The 24,097-nt window shown below is 39.3% G+C and overlaps 1 protein-coding gene across 1 annotated transcript in view; it reads left to right on the forward strand.

The window, feature by feature from the left end:
- PCSK2 (proprotein convertase subtilisin/kexin type 2) overlaps positions 1-24,097 on the forward strand; it is a 99,527-nt gene that overhangs the window by 41,585 nt on the left and 33,845 nt on the right. The window contains exons 3-5 of the mRNA XM_015623003.3: positions 7,832-7,945; positions 9,280-9,388; positions 11,425-11,462. Coding sequence (XP_015478489.1) covers positions 7,832-7,945; positions 9,280-9,388; positions 11,425-11,462 — 261 coding nt within the window. The remainder of the gene's footprint in view (positions 1-7,831; positions 7,946-9,279; positions 9,389-11,424; positions 11,463-24,097) is intronic.

Consider the following 24,097-nt stretch of genomic DNA (forward strand, 5'->3'; position numbering starts at 1 on the left):
ACTGAGGACAGCATGAGTGTCCAGAGATTTTACTATCTGATGATGATCTGTGTAAGCTTAGACTTGTTTGTTCAGGCAAATGGGGCTGGTTACAGAAAGGGTAAAACTAGAACTCTTCCAGAACATCCAAGGGTAATAATAAAAAAAAAAACCCAGCAGGTCCTTGATATCCAGTGACATTGTTTCAACTAGTAACAAAACAAAAAAAGTAAAAGCAAGGTAGAGGGATGGCTGAACATGGACAAGGAAAAAGATCTATTTTACAGGGAATGTTACTTTTCCTAGAAATCAAAGCTATTCTCATGCTGTCTGTGCTTGCCATGGTGAAAATAACCATTTAAAAATACATAAACCAAGAGTGATACGAGTATTTTATGGAAAGAGGTGCATTTTTCCTTTAATGAAATCTTTGAAATTGAAAAAAAAAAAAGTAAATTCTTCATCTGTCCTTTGCTTAGAAGTAGTGGGGAAAGTTGTGTTGATAAACTTCCAAGTTTCTAAGGATTTGTGCTCTAACACAGGATTTATGCTGTAACAGCTGCTATATTTTTGCTATAGGGTAAGTCCCTATACAAAACACTCCCTGGGGATTAATGGATACAACTAGAAGAGACACTTGGAGAAGTTGTTATGAATAATCCTCCAGAAACACCTACGTTTAGCAACAGGGACTTGTTGCTAGGTATGGAGAGATCCATGAGAGCCTTTGAAAGTCATTAGTTTGCTTGAGAGGTGCAGTTCTGATTTTATTAGTAAGAACTGGATGGTCAATGACACAAGCCCCCCTGATATCCCTGTTTGTGCTTTCTGGGCCACAAAACAGGCTCAGAAAGTTTGAAATCAGGCAGATGGATCTGACTCTGTCACAACAAAAAACATCAATTTTCTGTAATGGGTTGACCCTGGTCAGCTGCCAGGCACCTGACAAAGCCTTTCTCTCACTCCTCTCCTGAGCTGGACAGGGGAGAGAAAAACATAATGGAGGGTTCATGTGTTGAGATAAGAACTGGGGGAGATCACTCATCAAACATCATGGGCAAAACAGGCTGTAGTTAGAGGTATGAATTAAATTTATTACACTAGCAAAATCAGAGCAGGATTATGAAAAATGAACCCTTAGAAACCCCTCCCTCCTTCCTAGCTCCTAGTCCAGTGGCACAGGGAGAGAGGGAATGGTGTTATGGTCAGTTCATCATCCATGGTTTCTTCCATTGCTCAGGGAGAGGAGTTGTTCCCCTGTGCCACTGTGGGGCCACCACAGGAGACAGTTCTCCACAAACCTCCAGTGTGAGTCCATCCCATGGGCAGCATCCTCCCAAAACCGCTGCAGCAGGGTCACTCTTCCATGGGGTGCATAACTTTTTGGTTTTTTCCTTTCTTCTTAAATGTGTTATCACAGAAGTGTTCCCACCATTTGTAATTGTCCCAGGTTTGCCAGTGGCAAGTGTATCTTTGGAGCTGCCAGGCCTTTTTACTGCCAGACATGGTGGAAGCTTCTAGCAGCTTCTCAGAGAAGCCACTCCTGCAACTCCCACGCTACCAACACCAGGCCATCCAAACCCAATACGCTGTCTGACTGGCGTTTAGCCACTTCTCCACCTCTGCTTATCGCTTCACGTACAGAAATGGGCTGTCCCCATCGCCATTTAAAAGTGATTCAGTTTTGCTTGGTTCATCTTGTTGCAGTTCAAGTAGATCTGTACTTCCATTTTGCTAGGAGGAGCTTTGCATTGAGGAGCTTCAATGTTACTCATTTAATTTTGTGGAGAGTCACACAAAACTCGGTTACTTTGTGGCTTTTACAAAAATGTAGAACCTGAGGTGGGTGGTTGTCTCTGACATTGTCTTTCTCTCATATATGAGAGGTGTCTCATGATATGCAGATGGAGTGGATAGTGAAATTAAATGTCTTTGTGTAAGTAAACTTAGAAATCGGAGGTGGAAAATATACACTCACTAACTCTGTATTGGCTTTAGCAGCAGAGGGATGTCATTTATGGACAATACCCCTAAAAGCTCCTGTATGTACATGTTGTCCCCTTCTCATAACTTTCCAAAGGGTTTGTTGCCGAAACTGCATGAAAAACCAAACCCCTCCAACGTCATTTTTAATGTTAGGAGAGTCAAGGCACTATATTATTTATCCGGCCAGGATGTACCACAGAAATCATCTCATCCACACATAGCCCAGGTGTGCAGAGAGAATCATTCCATGGTACATGGCATTTACTAGATTTTTCAGATCTTTTGTACAGTCAAAACTCATAGAAACTAATTGGGTCAGTGTTCATTGGTCTCAAGTTGCACAGTTCTTAGTATTTGGTCTCCTATTGGATCTGTATTCCCTCACTTTTGATGTTGATTAGTTCTCATTCTTTAATTTTCTTATCAGTCTTTTCCAGAGGAGATGTCTCTGGCTCTGCCAGAGGCAGTCTGGGGTAGATGTTCATAGATGGCCACTGATGGCTCTTTATCTTTCAGGCTAATAGTAGTCTGTTAAGATATCAAGTTCATCAGACCTCACCTAGAGCAACAGTGGAAGGAAACTTAAAATTCTTTTTCCCCAGGCAAAGGCAAGACAAAACCACTTGACATAAAAGTTTTTAAACTGGTATGTTTTCCAACAGGTTGGGTATGCAGATCACTAGCTCAAATGAACTTTTTCTCCCTCTCTTTTGTTGCCACCATGTTTCTTTGGATATCAGAACTTAATGCTGCCAACAGTCAGTACAGCTTTCCACTGTCAGAAGGTGGTTTATTTGGTGATGCCTTTGTGCATCTGGACACCCTGTTCCAAACCACCTTCAAGGGATGTTAATCTTTAGTACAATTTATAGGGCCTGAGTCCAACCACCAGTCTGACCTCTTGATAATACAGGCTATCAGTTTCCACTTTCACTTCACCTTCAGGAGCAGACCTGTATTGATCCTGGGGCTTTAGAGAAAAAAGAACCATTACTTCCCCTGATCGATCAGCTCACTGCTATGTGTTTACTGTTTGGCTGTTTTTCCCCCCCAAATCCTCCAACTTGCCTATTTAATATCATCAGTTGGGACTGCCTTCTTCCTCTGGAATTTGATTCAAATTCTCCTGCTTTGAAGTTCTTGGTATTTGAGGTTCAAGTTGTGGGTACTGTTCCACTTTTGTACACCCACTGGTATAATTTAGTAAATCTGTCATTTATGTTCAATATAACAGAGTCATTTAACTGCAGGATCTCATCAGTGCAATTAACCCTGTTCCTTTAAAATGGGGAACTTGATTGTCTTGGCATTCCTGGGAGCAGAGAGCACAGTAGAGTGCTGCAATTCCTGGCCCTTCCAGAGCAGTACTGCAGTCAATTGATTATTTTGTTAATTGGTTTTGCATCCAGTTTCCTGCTGTTTTATTATCATCCAAATTACTGTATGCACCTTGCATAAGCACAAGTATAGTAAAAATCAATACTTGAAACCCTTTTTTCATTGTGAAGAAAGCCATCTGTGGGCTACCTTTGATACATGACCTTCATTCTGCTTGCAGCACAGCTAGTAACTTTTTCATCATTTAGTCCTATGCTAATAAAAGTAGATGCTCAGGTTCTGATCTGTACTTAAACTTGTATCCTAAAGAAAAAGGAATAAATTATTTAAGAATGAAATAAACAAAAGGCTGTTACTGTAGATAAATAAGCCTAATTTTGAGATGTTAAAATTCATGCTATTTCTGTAAGAAAATCTTATTGTTTCACTAGGTTCTGATAAATATCATACTTCACAGGCTTGAATCATTTAGTGACTTGTATCAAAAGCCTGAGTCCTATGAATGCTGCTTTTTCTGCTTCAGTTGGAGAAACAAAGATTTAATAGCTGGTGTGAGGTTGCATTTTGCATGGGATTGAGGGCTGGGTTCCAGGTCTGAATGTCACACAAGCAGATGGGATTTTGGATGTTACAAGATGAGAATGTTTTCCAGTACTTTTCTACTGTTGGACATGCAGGTTCTCTCCTGCAAGTGTTTTTGAAACCTTGATGTGGTACTTAATGCCTTTGTATTACTGGTGTCTGGGGGAGGCCTACTCTTCTTTCAGAAGAAAACCATGAAATAGCAGAATCAGATGCAGTCCCTCTCCTGATCTAGACTAGATATGAAAGCAGAAATTTCCTTCTTGGAAAAAGAAAAAGAAAAAGCATTTTTCTAATGTAGGTACTCAGTTGGCAAGAAGACAAGGATTTTGCTAAGCCAGCTGTGTGCAGTTTTCCACTCAGATCACTGCATTTGCATTATCATTTTCCAAGTTTGTTCTTTGGGATGCTTTTTTTCTGGAGTAGATGGATGTTACCTGTTCTTGGGCTCACTGCTTTCTAAACACAACTTTGTGAGGATAAAGGCAAGTTCTTTCTTTGTGCTGGTTAAGATCACGCTACGAGGCAACTGACTGAGGCAATTTGTAGCTCATGGAAAAAGCTGCCTAGACCTTTTCCAAAAATTGTGAGTGTTTTTCTGACAGAAATGCCTGATCTTTTCTGGCTGCAATTGTATGACTTACTGTCATTTGCAAATATGAGGAAACCCCCTTTGTTTTAGTGGTGAAAAAGAGGTGCCAGAGTTTCTGAGACTGTTCTGTCTGTGGGTGGTGACATCCTGTATGCCCTTTCTCCAAGTGAAACATTCAGAAAACAGCCCACAGAGTGGTTTCAGTTCATTTAAGATTATGCATCTTTGAGGGGTGTATTTCCTTGTCCCAGGAAATTATAATGTTGTACAAAAAATACATTATGTTGTATTGTGAAGATGGAACAAATCAGACAAATGAGATGATACTGAGGAGGAAAACCAGCCTGTGCTATTTCTGAAAATTGCTTCCCCTCTTCCTCTCTGTTGTCTTAAAAGACAAGCCAGCATTGCTTTTTAATTAGTAGAAATCCTTTTGTACTTAATCCTAATTCAGTACCTTAATGCAGGCAGGTCCTGCAGAGCCAGCAAGCTTATGTGGGAGCACAAACACCTGAAATCTTTTTCTCTGGCATCCCTCTGCATGAGGCTTGTCTTCTGTTCCTAATTATGTTCTGTGGTGACAGCTTGGGGTTTGCAGTGGCAAGCAGAGAGGCAGGGGTGAGACTGGGGAGGGGGGAGGCAGAGTGACAGGTGATTGCTCTGTCTCCATGGCATCACTGAGCTTTATCTCAGAGCTGTCAAACACTCTGCTTATACCTTTCTGTACTATGTACAGCGACCTGGTGCCACAAAGTACACCTTCTATGGGTCCTGCTTAGTCACTGTCCTCTTACCAGCTTATTTCATGTTAAGTTTTTTCTTTACTTTCAGTCAGTTCCACTTTTAATGAACCTGCACAAGTATTGGGAACACACATATAAATGAAAGCGCCAATTCAGTATTTTAACATTTGGTGCCTTTAGTTAAGGAGTTAAAATTCCTACAAGTATATTGTTAGAAACCATTGACACTCCCTTTTCAGGCCATGCTGTGCCCCATCCTGCTCATTGTGAGTTGGTATAAGGTTTTTGGGGTTCTAATCAAACAATATAGCTGTGAGGAAAACAGCTTTTACCCCCCATCAATTAGATCCCAGTTTCATCTCTGTCTTAGACACCTCACTGAGCACTGTCTTTTATGCTCAAGCTTTAATTAACTGAGACAGAAAGACGCCTCCAAGAATGATTCAACTGTCTTAAGATCTGATTGAACCTTTGGATGAATTTCTCCTCTGTTGATTTTGACTGACACCATATGTATAAAGTTGCTATGACACAGCAGTGTAACTCATATGTATGCATTTTTAATCTGAAATGCCAAAGTCACACATGCAGAAGTGGTTCTCTGAGTTATTAGATTTATTTAATAACCATGGATTCTTTTCAAGAGCACACCTAAGTAAATGTTAGGCATCTTAACAGCCTTCTTGCTGCACCTAAACATGTTCTTAATGGTTTTAAGCATTGCTCTTTGATCAAGAAGGCTAGATTTTTTCTTCTTTCCCCCCCTTTTTTTTTTTTTACAATTAAATGTTGGCACTCTTCATGCTATCTTGTTTCCAGGTGTTAGGCTGAAGAGTACAAAATGAGTATGCCAAAGCTGACAGCACCTTTTGCAAGGTCTGTGAATTTGTTAGTACATGTTACAGTTCCAGTTAGAGCCACAGAGTGGTCTCCTTCAGGAATGCTCTTTTACATGGGTACAAATAAGGTGATTATAGTCTGATATTTGAAGTTCTTGCCTCCAAACATATTTGCATGTTTAACTTTTCTCATATTCTATAGTGCTTCCTTAAATGTCTTGTGGATTTGCAGTGCACAAAGGAAAGGATTTCTAAAAAACTGTGACAACTTGTGGTTTATAACCTGTATTTTCATATCCTATCTTCAGCCAGTGTGGTCAGTTTAGTGGTTTTTTTGCCATATAGTTTTTCTTGCCAGTATAGTTATTTATCACTTATTTATTGCAAGGATAATCTGTGAAAGTAGATCACTCTCCAAGACATTTTTGAGAGCCTCAGAAGTATGATTAAGGCTCACAGAACTGGATTTTTTTCTCCCAGAATATTTCTTTGGCAGTGTCCCATCCCATTGTAAAAAGGGGAGTTGGGGGGATTTTTTTTGATAGATCTGAAGGACGTTGAGACACTTGAGCTTGGAACACAAGTTGAGGGAGCTGGGGTGGTTTAGCCTGGAGAAAAGGAGACTCAAGGTTGACCTCATCACTCTCTACAGCTCCTTGAAAGGTGGTTGTAGCCAGGTGGGGTTGGTCTCTTTCTCCAGGCAGCAACTGACAGAACGATAAGATACAATTTCAAGATGTGCCAGGGGAAATACAGGTTGGATATTAGGAAAAAGCTTTTTATGGAAGAAATAACAAAGTATTGGAATGGTCTGCCCGGGGAGGTGGTGGAGTCACCATCCCTGGAGGTGCTTAGAAAAGACTGGATGTGGCAATAGGTGCCACGGTCTAGTTGAGGTGTTAGGGCATGAGTTGGACTCGATGACCTTGGATGATCTTCCAGCCTAGTCATTCTGTGAATTCTGTTGTTGAACTTCTCAGACGAAAACAAAGCTCAAACACAGTGATATTATACCTGAGAACTGTTTTACTGATAAAGAAGGGTAGGTGTTCCTACCAAAGGGGGATAGAGAGGAGAGCAGAGAAGGGATAAAAAAGAGAGACAGAGAAAGAACAGAGAACAGGGACAGCGTTACTGCAAGAACCCCGGGCGCTCTGTCAGCGTCAGCTCGGCAGATGGAGCGTGAGTGCTGCAAGCCCCACAGGAACCCCGTGCCTCATGTACAACGTTGAGGCATAAATAATCACATTGGTCCCTCTCAGGCAGGAAAGCTTTTCTAATGATCTGGTAATGCCCTGGAGAAAAACCTGAAAAAGTAGAAATGTGGTTGAGACCTGCTTCCTCATTTTGTCAAATGTCTACAGCTTGGAGCTGTGACATATTTGGAATTAGTTAAATAATTTTAGCTTCTATTTTGGTGGCAGCAAAAAACTGTGGCAAGAAGACTCATGACAATAATGATTCCTGTAGAGGGGCTCACTCTTATGCTGATTGTTTGATGTCTAAAACATGTTCAAGCTGAGTTTTTCTCCAGAGAGGACACTCTGGGGGAGTCTCTTCCCCTCACAGCTGTTGCAGTAGTCCTGGAGCTTTCTGCCTCTTTGTAAATTCTGACTGGAATCAGTCCCTAGTTTAGAAGTTGCAAATGAATGACACAAACACAACTAGTGTGTGTTTATAACCCTTATCTCTCCTTAAAACAAGTCTAAAAAATGCTTTTTTTATGTGTGTCAAGGATGCTGAGCTAAAGATATAAAAATTAACCCTTCCAGGTGAGGAAAGCTGTGCAACAGGAGGGCTTCATCAGGAGGAAGCGAGGATATAGAGACATCAATGACATTGACATCAACATGAATGATCCTTTATTTACAAAGCAGTGGTACCTGGTAAGTTCTGAGAGAAAATCACAGTTATCATAACTAAATAATTGTCATTCAAGCCATTCTGTTGTAGTGTTTTCCAACAGTTCTTTCCAAAAGCAAGACTTGGGAATGGATCCAAGGCTCTGTTGTGTTGGTTTTAATTGTACCCCTTTTATATTGGGAAGATCCAGCACATTTCAAGAGATAAATTTAATTTCAGTCAATGGAAGGAGCCTTAGAAGGCTTGAAAGAGAGCTGTATTGATGTCCTGTGGGCATTGCTGGTGTGCTGATGTGACCTCTAGAACTGCAAATGAATCATGTCTTTGAGATGTTGCCAGGTAAAATATTGTTATGGAATTATTAAAAAAGATTATAATGTATTTGCTAGCAAATTTAAAGCTTTTCTTTTGTTATGGAAATTTGAGTATAATTTCTTTTGTCAAAAACAGAACAGCTGAAAACTGATGAATTTGAATGAGCTTAAGCTAATGTCAAAGGAGATTCATATTTTGCTAAGTGGTTTCAGTTTTTCTGTGTTGTATTTTTATAGGGAGAAGTCTTTAGTCATGAAAGAAGTTTTGAAGTGAAATGATTTTTTTATTTAAAAAGTTGATAAAGTAATTCTGGTCAGTTTTTTTGTTGTAACATATTTATGATGAAATACTTAGTAAATGCAGTAGTGCCTTGTTAATGTAAGAAGAGTATTTTTGCTTAAGAGTAATGTTTCTTCCTTTTAATCCATTTCTTAAGTTCCATGAATCCATCCAGTATGGCTACGGGGGTTTTTCTTGTAATGAATTGGGGGCAAATTAGCACGGATGGGATTTTATCCTTGATGAGCCAAACTAAAAAGATAATTAATTCACTTATTTTCTGGTAGTTAATCAAAATGTTGCAGTGACAAAAGTAGCAAAAATATAGGAAGCTGTACAGTAGACCTCTGCTTTCAAGAAGAAATCATTTCTTGCTCATAAAAAAGTCCTTTGTAAAATCAGTTGCTCTTTTTGCAGGTTTGATCCACTGGTCGACTTGTTAAGTAGAAAAGTCCTTTTTTGGGGTCCAAAAGATTCAGTGTTTAACCAAATCCTATAAACTTAAAAGAATTTAATTTTTCCAGTGTTGAGTTTTTTACAGGTTTGGTTTTTTTTGTTTGGTTGGGTTTTTTTGTTTTTTTTTTTACAGCTGCATTATTGCAGTAGATATGATTATGGACAGATGTGTACTCTGAAAACAAATGGAATATATTTCTGTACCAAAGATGCATGCAGAGACATAAAGGGAAAAAAAACAGTGGCTGTGGAAATATATCAGTCAAGTAAAAAAAGCTTTTTTTTTTTTTTTTACCTGATGTATTAGATTAACACTGGTCAAGCAGATGGGACTCCTGGACTTGACCTTAATGTAGCTGAAGCATGGGAGCTGGGATACACAGGGAAGGGAGTAACCATAGGAATTATGGATGATGGTAAGTGAAGACTGAGTGCTAATTTAATACTTTTAAGTAGACCTTTTTTCATGTAATTGAAGTTAAAAATAAAGATTAAGAAATAGTTGATTGCTTGTATTGGGGAGACTACCAGCCTCCATAAATACTTTGAGATCTTCAGGGAAAATATACAAAGATATTCAGATACAAATATACAAAAATATACTGAAGAATGGGTATCCAAACATTAGAAGTAGTTTGCAATTATCACTTAGATATATTCCAGGGCACACTGTAATGGCCATCAAACCTAAGGAAAAACTCCCCTTTACTTCTGTAGGTACTGACTGGAAGATGAAGTTGCTGTGCAAAAAATATTTTAAAAAATGGTTTTTTGATTACATTATTTTCAAAGTCACCCATGATAGCTGAAATAATTAAACACTTTCATGCTGAATGTCAATGAAGATCTGCATATTAGATATGTTGCTAGTTTCAGACTAAGTTCAGGAAACATGAAGATAGAAGGTGCAGCTGAAGTTACAGCTCTTCTACTTAGGGGGTCTTGCTGAAGTACAGGAATTCCATGCACTCTCTCACTACTCTTTTTGAAAAAAATTTCAATATTTTCCTTTAATGGAGCTGAATAATATTAAAAATAAATAAAACATCTGTATCCACATATGTTTTCTAGGGTCAACCAGGATCTGTCTTCACTTCTTTCTGTTCCTCACCTGCTTATTCCTTTGGCAAGGTTTTTGTGGAAGTAAGAAAGGAAACTCAGACATGTGGATATTAGGAAGAAATTCTTTGCTATCAGGGTGGTGAGATGCTGTAACAGGTTGCCAAGGGAGGTTGTGGCCAGCATTCAGGGCCAGGTTGGATGAGGCCTTGAGAAACCTGATTTGTGTATTGATGAAAGATCAGTCTCATCTTGAGATGGTCTCTTGTGTCACAATTTCACTGATCTCACAGAGGCAGGACTTGGCTTTCAGATTAGCAAGGCATGACTGTGATGGGAACGATGGCAAACCGCTTTGCGTCGATAAAACTGATGGTCCATCAGATACAGCTTTTAGAGAAGGGAGGAATTTGCCCTAGAATTTGTTTCTAGTAACTCTAAAGAACACAGCCTGAATAACAGGATTCTTCATAGAGATTTTTATTGTCCATCTACCATTTGGATCAGTAACACGAGTCTCCTAATGCAAATCTAGTGCTAAGGTCCCTACAAAATGAGAAGTAATCTTTCCATCAGAATAACTATGATAATATGGCATTCTCCTTGCAAATAAAACAGAGCATGTAATGGGGAGGTGGTTGGAAAAACAAGTTGTGATGATGAAAATGTAGCATGAGATCGGTGGCCATTACTTTGTATGTTTTAACTGGCTAGGTAATAGGTCATCTTATCCAACCTGAGTGTAGATCTGCTACCTCTGTTACACCACCCACTGGGATTTGTACATTTGCCACCTGTAGAAAGATGCCATGCAATAGAATATATTACACACCAGTGCTCTGTTAGAATCTTTAGCATGCCACCAAAATGTGGAGCCTATACACAGATACTTGCTAAAATGGTTTAATCCAATATTAAAAGTTCTCTTTCATGCATATAATCTGAAATGTTTGCCTTAGTGATCACCCCAAGTCTACTCTAGGTAATTTTCTCCTTAGTTTGCAGTGGTTAAAAATACTTGGCTTTCTGTCCTGTACTGATCCAGTGCTTACCAATCTTACTAGTTTTGTTATGCTTTGAGATGACAAAACTCATATTTTGTCAAAAAAACAAAGATAAAATATGATTTAAACTAATACTTATAAATAAATATGATCTAGTCTACAAAATAGTAAACTTTGTCGTTCAGTTCACTTTTTCAAATGGCATCTGAATTTTGACATAAGTGATTGAAAAGTCCACATTTAAAAACTGGAATCTCACTTCAATCAATTACATTACCTGCCATGATTATTTTCCTCTGGTTGTGAAGGAATCTTGTTCTGTGACCATTAGAAAATCTTCTTTGAAACTCTTAACCTTTGTTTTCTGTTCTGTCATTGTCTTACTGCAGGAATTGATTATCTGCATCCAGATCTTGCATCAAACTACGTAAGTTCATGCTGACCTTTTCTGTAAGATGTGGAATTTTTCTTATTATTATACACCCTCTGCTGCAAAGTTTTGAGTGGGGAGTAGAACAGCAGTACAGCTGGAATCCTGATCTTAGTGATGGTGCATTTCCCCTTGAAAGAAGCAGACTGAAAATGGGACTGCCTGTGCAAGGAATGGAAATGTGACAAGGCTCTTTGTGGAGGAATGACAGTCCTGTGTCACATAAAATAAGTTGCAGCTTGCAATATTGGATTTAGGACAGAAATGAGTAACCTGTGAATTGGCTCTAAGCCCTGCTATTAAGATACAGAATGCCCCTATCACTTGGAGGGCCACGGAGCTGTGAGCTGTGGTAAGGCATGTATTAGCCTTTCAAACCTCCAGGAACAATTTAAATCCTTTATAACAGGTGTTTTGATCCAGTGCTTCAAAGCATATGCAGGGCAGATTGTGTATTCTCAGCACATGCTTTGCAAAGTAATTGTTCCTCAAGTCTACCTCAGGATTCAGACCTTTGGATTAGAGTGTTTTTGCATTTCTTAACTCTTTGTCTCCCTCCAACCCTCCACTAGCACTCCTACCTCTAGGAGCCTTTAGGCCCTTTCCTGAGGGAAGCCTGGGCTGCTTCAGCTGAGCAATGTGGTTTAGTTTGCAATAGCAATTAAATGAAAAGAGGAACAAGGAGAGCTGGAGATTCTGGAAAAAAATGCCAGCCGCTTGGATCAAACAGCTCCAAAATGAGGAGGACAGTTATTTTTACATATCTGCAGTTTGGAACATAACACACAGGCTAAAACCTATTTGTGTTGCAAGTAGCAAAGCACATTTGGTATAAAATAAGTGGATATAGAAGGCTTTGGAGAAGGAATTTGGGAAACAGCTGACCACAGAATGCAGATTAGCCAGTTTCACTCCTTACCAATTGATTTAATAGCAGCTAATTAAACCCTGTGTCCTGACTGTAGAATTCTCTCCCTAGTGAAATAACTCAGAAGGATGTTGCCATAAATTGATAGAAATTAAGAAATTCGTAAAAGGCAGCCTTTTTCTTTGCAGGAATTGTGGTCTGTGTATGTTCAAGCATGTGATGTGGGGAGAGCACATGCTCTACATTCACTTTCCAGCAGCAAGTGTGGACAAAGTATGTGGGAATATTCTGTTTCTAAAATTAATGTTTCAAATAGACAAGCAAAAAGTCTGCACAATATACCTGATATAACAGTTCTGTTGTTAACACTGAATCTAGGATCATGCTCAGACACCAAAACTAGGTTCTGCTGTAATACACTGTTTTCTCTTTTAATTCTAAAATATTTTCTGTTTGATGGATAAATATTTGTCAGGTTTAGCAGAAATATATTGTTTTTAGAGTGGCAATAGTGGAATTGTGGAAATTAATGGAAAATAATACAGAGAAGGACATGATGCACAGACATGATGGTAGAAATCCTGAAATAATGGAGCTGGAGAGAAATCTGAGAGTTAAGAGATATTGGGATGAAAATTGGAAAGAAAAGCTGTCTGGACATGGGGTCATCAAACCTTTAATGACAGTCATGGAAGACTTGTGAGGAGACTGACTTTGAAACGAAGATCTGAAAAGATTTGTGCATGAGGGGCTTTGTCCAAGCAAGGAGATGTTCTGTAGTGTAGCAGTGATCAGGCTGTGGAGGGGAAAGAGAAGATCAGCTGGCTAATACGAAATGCAGAAGCAAATGGTTGGTTGGTTGGTTGGTGAGACAGTCATTAAAGGAGCAGCAGAAATTTTATCCAAAAGACCTTCAAGGAGAGAAGACCTCCAAGCTTTAATACTGAAATTCAAAAATAGGACTTACCACGTGAGCTCTGTGGTCCTAGGCTGTCCCAGGGCTGTGTCTGAGAGGTGGCTGGTTAAGTTCAAGGTTGATTCCTTCTCTTGCTGCTAAAACCTGCCAGCACCTCCCTTGCCCAACCACAGCAGAGTGAGTGCAGGGCTTGCTTCACCTGTGCTTTGCCTCCCTGCAAGGCAGCACGGGCCTCCTTGAGTCCCAGGAGCTCCTGCTCTGGCAGTATCTGCTGTCTCAGAGGCCATGGGGGCCTTTTTCCCAGCAGGTAGTAATTTAGGCATGAACTAAAGATGAAGACTTAAATTCTGCTGAAGAAAAAATCAGTTTAGATGTAAAAATGCAAGGAAACGAGTCTCTCAAGGAGTGAGTTATTAACCCCCTTCAGGCTGGCATAGCAATTAGAGTCATCTTTGTACAACTCCTGTACCACATTCTTGGTGCTTCATTCAATCTGCACTTTGGGGAAGCTTTCTCTGAAGTTCTGTTGTTTATTTTTAGGAAATACAAAGCTTCTCAATTGTAATAAGGCCTGCATACCCTGGCAGTGTCTGTACATCTTGCTTGGAAAATAGGGAACAATTAGAAAGTCTCTCAAAGGTGGTAGGTTTGGCAGCTGAGCATTTTCAAGTGTAAAACTTCAGCATTGGTTCCTCAGTTTAACTTGGCTTTTATGATTTTGACTTTCTGATTTTCTTGCTTGAGTAGTTTAATGGAGGTTAGCACTTGGATGATACACAGGGTCAGGGAAGAGAAAGATCTTTCTAAAGAAGAAAACTTTGTATTTTCTCTTAAGTCAGCTGAACTTTGACTTATCACATGGAGTGCACTTCCATCCATATTTTTCTTTGTAGTTTTTTAGGATTTACTGTTTGAATCAGCCATTTCTGGTTTTAATGCTCTTTATATACATGGAAAGACATGTGCCTGCTCACGGTGTGGGAGGACTGCTCTGCCAGCATTGCCTCCCGGCTTGCTGCAGTATAGCTACTTGCTTTTCTGGGATCAGGGGGTTAAGTCAAAGCTGGAATTTTCCATTCTACACTGTGAATGCAGAGAGACTCATTGTCAAATGATCTATATTTTCTTCCAAGCCTTGGAAACCCTGCAGGGAACCTTGGAAACCTTCAGGAAATTATTTTTTTCACTGCAAAGAGAGCCCTTCATTATGAACTGATAATTAAAAAAGCTGGGGCCTAATGTACACCATGGTTGGCTTTCAAATCATAATGTACATATAAACCCAGCAATTTTCAGGACTGACTTCTCCAAGATACAGCATCTGAGTGAAAAAGAAAAGCCAGGTTACAGGGGCTGCATCTGAGATATGTCTAATGAAAAGGGGAAAAAAGATGTTGGGGATGGACACAGCAAACTATTTTAAAGAAAAATCCAAGCAATTGGAGATTTTTTGCTACAAACAGAAACATAAGCTGAGCTGTCTCTGATATCAGTTTTTTATTGTGGTGTTTTATCCTTGGCCACTGACTGCTGGTGAAGGTCAGTGTAGCAGCATTATCCCACTTAGAGCAGTGGGGAACTGATCATCTCCTATAAGTGGGTTTGTCCCTGATTAGCAGTAGTCAGAAAAATCAGCATCCTGCCAAGAGACTCAGGCCAGGAGTAAAATATTCCTGGTTTCAGCGTCTGAACTCTGCCTGAAGCTGAAAGTTTGTTTCAAAAAACTTAGGGAGAGAGCAAGACAAACACTGTATAAAAGCTCGGGTGACTATGTGAGTAGGTAACATTTTCACAGAGTATTCATACCTACAGAATGAGAATCAAGCGGCAATTCTTAGTAAAAAATAGCAGTTTGAAAGATTTTGAGCTCTCTAGAATTACACAGATGTAACATGTGCAAACAAGCATCAACCTGAGCAGTGCTTCATTGCTGGCCTTCCCCAAACCTCCTCTCTCTTTTCTCTGTACTACGAGTGAGTCCTTGTGGTGCAGCTGTCACTCAACCAGAAAACACAGAAAAGGCCCTATGTATGGAAGGAGGGAAGACTTCTTGGATTTACCTCAGGGTTAGTCAAAATTTTCTGTCATCTACCATTTCTCATTCAGGTGTGAACAGCACCTGTCTTCTCTTTCCACTTTGTCAGCCTCTCCAAACACAAAGCAGTCTCTCTCATAACTTTTAATAACTTGTCTCCAGCCAATACCATAACAGCTCTCCCCGCCTTGCTGAGAGTGGGAGCATATTTTTGGAATAATTATCTTATCACGTAAGCAGTGAAGCAGGGAAATGTTCCACTTCTGTTCTGAGCTGCATTTGCCATTGTTTGCTAAAGGAACAAAAACATCATTGAATAATCTTTACAGCCACAAAAGGAATAAGAAATAGTACAGGCAATAAATTTCACACTGCAATATGCGCAGCAAAGCGTAGCAACAGCAGGAAGGATCTTCTCACTTTTGAAAGTCTGATTTTCCTTCATTACCGTGAATTTCTGAGTATGGTTTGGCCTCCCTGCACACCACAAAAAGGACCAGCAAACTGTTCTGGCAGCCATGAGCCTGATCACAGTGATTTACCAGTACAAACCATCAGTATCACCACTAAAAATCTCTGGGGCCTAGTTATGGGATTCTGTACAGCTGACAAAGCCCCACTGACATTTATTGACCCACAGTGCTTTGGTCTTGGTGACCCACCACCCCCCTACCCCGAAATCACAGCTGACCTTTTTCCTGAATCCAATAGAGTCCACATATAGCTGGTGGGGAGAAAAATGTTACCCTTCCAGGAGCAGAATTTGTTGGAAACATTCTGAAGGCATTGAAAAGCTCCCAGTGTCTCTGTACTTAATGTGAACCCAGGGAATCCTCAGGGATCATAAACACAAACCATAGTAAAGTCAGGTTCATACCTAGTGTCAGGGAATGATTTCAGGCAGCTTTATGAGATCTGATTCCCATGGCATGGTTTTCAAAAGACCCTGAGACAGTTACACTGCATTTCAAAGGGTTATTGAGCACATGCACTAGACACTTCATTTCAATAAACCTTTGCTTCTGATACATTAAAGCTATTTTATGGGCAAACTCTGTGTGCAATGTCCATCATTGCTAGCTTCTGTTTTTAATTGTAATGTTAAAAAAAAGCATTTGTTATCAAAAAATAAAGAACAGAATAAACTCGTTTCAGCACATCACTAATTAGATTTGGGCTTGGTTGGCATCTTTTGGGTTTTTTGGTGTTGCTTTGTAATTTGGTTCTTGCTAATAGGTTTTCTAAAATAAACACTAACATAAAACCTAAAAATTACCAACCAGACCCTGGGATAAATCCACCATACATCCTTCTGCTAGCACTGAAAATTCAGTTAGAACACTGATGGATGAAGGCTGTTGAAATTTCTGCCACATTCTGCTTCAAGAAATTGCTGAGACAGAATGAAGCCTCTCTTTTGCCAGAATGGAAAGATGGATCAAGTGTTTAAATGTGAGGCTGACTGATGCCTTAGCAGTCAAAACTGGTGGCCTTCTGTTGGGCTGTTTATGCTGCTCAGGTGGCTTCTGGCAGCTCAGGGGCTGATTTTAGCATTTAGAGAGTATGGTTACTCAGGACATGCATGACAGTAAAGTTTCATTGGCAAAAATTAGAAGTTATTGGGTAAAGAATGAAATTCTCTCTTTCAGACATGGCTATTTTTTCTGTTATTCTGTGCAGCATCAGCCTCTGGGCTCATTTCTGTGTTCTGTGCAATCTGGTTTGGCTTGCTTTTTTTTTTTTTTTTCTCAGAACATAATTAAAGGCTAAAAAAGAGATGATGCCTTCTCTGATCATATCAGCCAGGCATGTAAGGTTCTCAGTGTACCTGGAGGGGTGTCCTGAATTAGTCACGAACAGAAAATGCTTCAAATCTTGGCAAACATAATGGGCTCCTACAAACAGTCCTTCCCTGCTCCCAACACTAACTGTTATTACAGGTTCATGTCACTGGTGCTTGTGTATTAAAGTCTAAATAAGATGACTGTACAGTTCCTGTGTTCTGTATCTTATTGCTGCTTTACATGAGCACTGCCAATGGGGGAGGGAAGCCTTTCTAAAGGAGGTTGTCAGGGTCTTCCTATTTAATGAGAGGTAAAAATTTTCTCTAATTGTAAAGTCTTTCAATGCAATTAAAAAGATGGAACAGCAAAAAGACTTTAAAGGCTGCTTCTCCTCTGGATTATTTCATATGGCCAGAGGGCACAGAAAGAAGCTTTTCCTGCAAAGGAGGCTGTGACTTGTGAGGAAGGAATAGCCTTAAGGAGAAATGAGTTGGGTCACAGAGCTGTGTTTACAGCTGAAAACTGGATTTCTCCCACTGGAAGTTGTTATGGGAATGGCTTTGCTAAAACCCATTTTGAGAGATCTGGACCCTGCATGCTTGGCAAGACCTGGGGCTTGGTGCTTAGTGCCATCCATGCAGCTGGAGTTGGCACCACTCCACTGATGTTGGTGTCTCCAGGGGGATGCACTGATTTATACTGGCTATAAAATAGCCTCAAAACACTCTTCCTTTGGAATCAAAAGGTACTCACATGTTGTAGTTGCGTTTGCCTGAGATTATTTTCAGATCAATGTAAACTGCAAAATGTTTCCAGCTTTATTCTATATTAAAACCACCTGAAAGGGATAATTTTCAAGTTAAATGCATGCCTGGTGTGCAGTGAATGTGAGATGGTGCCAAAGATACTCACTTTGCAAGCTAACAACCACTCATTGTCTGCAGGGTTTATTTTTCTCTATAATCAATGCACTTAATCAGTTGCACACTGAGAAAGTGTAAGGTGGCTAATCGCTTTAATCATAAAGCACTAGTATTAATTTTCACTTAAAACATCATCTGTGGAAAGTAAATTAAGATTGTTGAAATGAGAAATGCACAAGGATGAAAGAGCAGATGACATTTCTGCATCAGTTCTGGCTGGTGCTTTTGGAATTGGCTTGTGCTTCTCTCTAGGGTTTCTCCAAGTGAACCTTTTTATAAAATTAAAGTGTCCATGGGAAAAATGAAAGTGAAATATTTTTATTTTGGATCAGTTCAACCTAATTTTAAATATTTGACATCCAGAATGCGCTAAATTAAAACAGCAGCAACAAATGCCACTCTGGTGCATGGTGCACTTGGGAGAAGAGGGTCAGACACATGGTCCCCTAGAGGCAGTGAACACCACATAATTTTAAAACCAAATCCCAACAAATTGAAGAAAAGAGCTTTCCTTTCCCCAAAATGAAAGTAATATACTTTGGTTGAAAATGGCCCAAACAATTTTTTCTAAATTTTCCTTTGAAAGCCTTTGTTTTCTGTTTCTCAGAGAATAGTTATTTAGCTGTTGATATTGTTTAAGACCCTAACCAGAGTGTAAATCCCTGAATATCCACCAACATTTAGATGCAATTTAATTAAAATTCGTGCTGTAGTTACCACCAGGGAAGTGTGAATTAGATAGTGCATGTGGAGAACACTATTCCCTCACAAAGCTTCATCAAAATTTGATGGCATTTAGGGAGAGTTTTTTAGGCCCAGTGGTGATTTTGGCCAAGAAAGTCACAAACCCACTCTTAACTACTGGACTTGCTGGTTTTAAGATGACAGCTTTGGCCAAGCCCTCTGGATAAGCCAGTCTTGCAGAGTGGAAGAGTGTAGGAGACCTGGAATTCACTATACCCATAAATTAATGTGGTTAATTTGAAATTAATTCAGTCTTTTCCATCCTGGCACTTCATCTTGGCATGGTTGTTTGCTTTGCATTGTTTGATTTTAGTTGTATGCATTTATGCTCTCCTTATTAATATTTTACTTCTTGGCAGCTATGTAGGTAGTTAAGATATTTTTAGACACCTGCCTTATTTCAGATTGCTTTGATTTAAATATAATGTTCATAATTTCTGTTTCATTCCCAGCAGAAGCAATGTGCATAATGAACATCTCTAACTGGGGAACAGAATAGCAGTACATAATACATAATAAAATGCAGGCCACATTGAAGTCAGTGGTAGTTTTTGTGTTAAAATCAGCAATTTGGCAGATCATATAAATAGCAGGTTTTTAATATTTGTTCTACTGTGCATTGCCTATTTTTTTTAAGTATTCCAGTAAGAGGCACAGACTTCAGCCGGGCAAATAATGACACTCAGGGCTGTGGAAACATGACTGCCTGGGATAACATGTTTTCCCATGGAACAGGAGCTTGTATTTGGTGAAATTTTGGCTACTTCCAGTACTGTATAGTTGTTGTTTGGTGAAACTTAAATGTATATGGTAGTAGATACCTCAGTTACATATTCCCTGTGCTGTCCTTACTTGTAAGCATTGATGTAGACTTTTGTTAAATGAGGTGAATCTCTCTTTAAATACGTACAGAGGTGAGCATGAAGGCTGTGCTGTGTTCAAGGACTTCATAATTTCAATGCTAGCACATGTTTTTTTAGAATTCCTTCTTGTGAGAAACTAAATCACTTTAATTCAGTGGCACTTAACTCATTTGCAGAATTAGTCAACCGTGATACCATGTCTGACAGATGTAGCTGTGAATCTTTCTGTCAGTCATCTAATGATGTCTAGGACACTTCTTAAATTTAAACATCCAGTAAATTACTGTGAAAACATTAGCTATGATCAAATATACAAGTCTTTAACAGAAGAACCTGGAATGATCATGTACTATTTAAAATCCTAAATACTTGAAAAATTTAGAATGTGTGGATTTACATGAGCACATTCTTAAGATTCCACCTTTTCTCTCTGTAATTTTGGATTTAGCTGATTGCACATGGAATAAGCCCTGGAAACTTTAATTAATGCCAAAGCATCTGAATTGGTGCATTAAAATCCCTGAGAGGCCAGCATGTTTTGACAGGTATTAGTCACATTATAACTCTCCCGTGGGATGCTAATGAGATCAGCTTACAACTGGAATAGCACACAGTAGGTCTTCAAGACCTTTTGACTCTAAGGATTGTAAATCAAACTGTATTTGCTTTTTGTGACAGAAGAAGTGTGGCTAATAGTTTGCATTATGTTTTTTGAGTTTCTTCTCTGAAATTTTCACCTCCTTTTGCTTCATCTACAATGTCACTTTTGTGTGTTCATTTGTTTTCCATATTCATGCAGTTTAGGTGAAGCACCAGCTGTGTGGTTGTTAACAGTTCTCTTGTCAACTGAGAAGCTTTTCATAAAAAGGAGAATACCCAACCAGGTTCCTGTCTTCTCTGCTTTCACTTTCAGTTCCTGTGCATCACCAGGCTAGCTTTTCCTGTCCTCCCCTCTCCATAACCCACATGGAGCAGGTCTCTGTCGTAGATCACCCCCCAAAGCACCTAAGCTGCTTTGATTTCCCTCTTTGCAAAGCTACAGTTTGGCTGTTCTGTAACAATGGGTTGGTGTAGCCTCTAGAAATGGTCATCTTTATCAACCTGCCATGTCTTTTTTCTGAGTGTCTTTGCACCCACAAGTGCAGTGTTCCTGCCCTTTGCTGTGAGCATTGCTGATAATGGCCAGTTTTTATGGACTCTGCCGTGTGGGTGCCTGATGACCACGCGCTGCAGCAGGGAAGGGCTGGCTCTCCCAGCATGAGTGACCGCTCCTTGCCAGACCATGTTGTGCCAAATGACTGGACTTGAAGGACTGCTGAGTTTGTATTGCAGCCTCTGAGCTATGGATTTCCTTACAATGATGGAAAAAAATTCTCCCTTATCCCCCATGTGCTGCTTAAGAGACCTTGATGCTGGGTGTGGTCTGGATCTTGCTGTGTTTGATGAGAAGAGCCCATGGCAGATTTTGCTAGATATTTGGCTCATTGGCAAGAGCAAGATGGTTTAGCTCCCTTTCTCTTCCTGTTTATCCCTCCAAGAGGCTCTAAGTGCTGGCTGACATCAAAACATTGCAAACGCAACCTTTACTGCAGCTCAGTGCTCAGCAAGCACATATTTGATGTAGTGACAGACTTGTCAACTGTTTCTTACAGCAACATAACTAAGAATAATGGACTTGGACCTCATTTCTCTGCTGCCAGCTTTATACTTCTATTAGTTTCTCAACTTCAGTAGGTCAAACTAATGCATAATCAAAGTATCTGAAGGGGAAAACTATCCATTGGAAAGGGAATGTGGGCCAGGTTTTTAATAAAATGGAACGCTAAAACGAGATGAAAAGTGTGTTCAGAGTTTTTTTGGTAGAAGTCATTGCACAATTTGTATTTCCTAGTATAATAAAATAGTCCAAGGGCACATATCTGTCTAACAATTTATATGCCCTTTTTTTCCCCTTTTCATTTCCCCCTGAATTAAAGAAACCAAGGAGTTCACTCCATAATCCGAGGCTTTAAATTTGCTACTTGAAAATCTTTAACAGCAACTACTTGCTTAATTTATTTTTATTTTACTAATTTTATTGCCTTAGCCTTATGGCTTCCTATGAACATAACTCCTTGGTGTGTTGTAGGTACAGCTTAAAGGTTCTTGTGCTCACCCTCTGAAAATTAAGGAATGTTTGGCTGAGCAGAAATTTTCAATTCTGTAGGTTAACTTGCTTTTGCCTTCAGAGCTCTGGCTTTTAGCAACAGGTGATGTTTCAGGTTTTCTCCCCATCAACCTGAAAATTGTAGAGCAGGCTAAAAATGCCAAGAGGTGGATCATAAAGCAGTGCCCTTGTTATAAGCAGAAGCTCATTTTGCTGCTTCTTTCTAGTAAATTCTCATGCCTGCCTGAATTTCTTGCTCTTTTTTCCTATATCAAGTAAAGATGCAGGGGAAAGTAATGGAGGATATTTCAATAAACTGGTTATATTTTTAAAAATTGATTGGAAAAAAGAATTCTCTACCTCTTAAAACTTCTGCACAACCTAACATTTTCTCTGAGTCTTTGTGATTCCCATTTTTCTGGTCCTGTTTGACTATACACCTCTGAGCTAAGCATTAGCAAACAGCCACAGGGTTAGATGGCATTTAGCTGGATGCATTTGGACTTTCATTTTGTTTGCTGGGAAAACACCTGACAATCTTGGTAACTAAGAATTAATTTCTGATTTCTTTCCAGTTCTTTGGAGCTGGGAAATATCTGTGCTTAGTCTACCTGGGTGGTATACAGGCTTTACCCTGTGTGAAACAAAAAGTGTGTTTACTGCATCCTTTCTTTTTTTTTTTTAAAGATATTCACATGCTGGAGAGCACCAGCCAGCAGTGTAACTAATGTTGGTTTTCTCATTTTATCTGCAGGGGAAATAGGAAAGCCATTACTGCAGTAAAAGTAAAATAAGTGATTGTGTGACATTGTAGTGCTAAGTGATGTGTAGAGAGGATCATCAATTACTTGTCAAAGAAATCTGTTTAATATAGAAAAAGAATACAATGTGATATGACCTCAGCAAAGATATTTTTCTTCATAACTGTACCTTTAAAAATAATGCTACCTTAATGAAGATAAATGCAAATGTTAGGGACTCCATGTTCATTTTCAGTTGCCTCTTTGTTGTTTGCTTTTAAACCTAAGAACTGAAAAACTTTTAACTTTGCAAAATAAGTTGTTAGATAAGAGGTGGGGAACAGTCAACCTGTCTTCCTATGAACTCTGAAGCTGGGTTATTAGAATTCTTACTTCTTGTAATCTCAGCTGTTTTAATTGTTGTAAATTAAGCAGTAGCAACTTGTTTGCAGTCAGTTTATCTTCTTTTGACTGTAATTCCACTAGTTTTGTCTTTGACCTAATCCCAGATGCTTGGTGATTGTTGAGGAAATTGAAGTTTTTTTCAGTAATAACTATAAAATTAAATCCCTACTGTGGTGAGCTGTTCACTTGCTCATTCTGTGGCCTGTACTGAATACCTGGAACTGGAATACCAAGAGGGCTTACAGTCACCTCAGGTACTGTTCTGTACCCAGGACACAGCTCCATCAGTTTCAAATGACATTCTGATTTATTATTGCTTAGCTGTTTAGAACAGAAGAACAGCAGAGAAGTGTGCTGCCATCTTATTTATTATTCAAGATCTGGCTGGTGTTGTCTGGCTCAGTATTTTTACTTTAGTGATGTATCTGTAAGAACTGGGTAAAAGGCTGCTGTTTCTGGAGAGACATGGCAGATTTCACCAGTTGTGAATTTGCTCTTTAAAGTTAATATTTCTGAACAAAACCCATTACTTTGTGGATATATTCTTGGTGTTTACATGGTCTTCAAACCAGCTCTGAATTTGCTGGATAGAGATATAGGACATGTACATTAGTTCAGGTAGAGGCAGAGATATTAAAAAAGTTACAGAATTTTTTCATTTCCATTTAAAAAACCCCACAAACCAAACCAAAATAAAAATGTGCTTCCCATGGCAGAGAGGAGAGGGCTTATTGTACAATGGCTGACTTAGCAGCAGTGCCTCTGTTTTTTGTAAATGACCTTCAAGCCTTGCAGCACCTCTTCTAGGTTAAACATGTTGCCTCCTTTTTCGCCTTCTGGTGAGCATGTAACATTTACTTAAGCCTGTGTGTACAAAACTGAATTTCATTTTGCCACCATGTGATGTTCAGTGTTATTTTAGTACAGTATCCCTGAGATGTTATATGTTGTAATTGGAGTTCATGGCTTTGCTTGCTCTTTGGATCAGTAAAGAAATCAAGCAAACAAAAGGTTTATCGTCCTCTGATATAGTCCAGGTCTTTAATGTCATGAAGAGAATCAGCCTGTGACCAGTGGGATGTGTCTTTAATTGTCTCTTGGACTAGCAGGTCAGCATAGGCATATTTCTTGACTTACAGAGAAAAAGAGAAGTATATGTGAATTATGCTGCAGAAGCTTGTGAAGTCATACAAAAATTTATGGGCTTA

The sequence above is a fragment of the Parus major genome, chromosome 3 (genome assembly GCF_001522545.3).
Source record: "Parus major isolate Abel chromosome 3, Parus_major1.1, whole genome shotgun sequence".
NCBI classification, from domain to species: Eukaryota; Metazoa; Chordata; class Aves; order Passeriformes; family Paridae; genus Parus; species Parus major.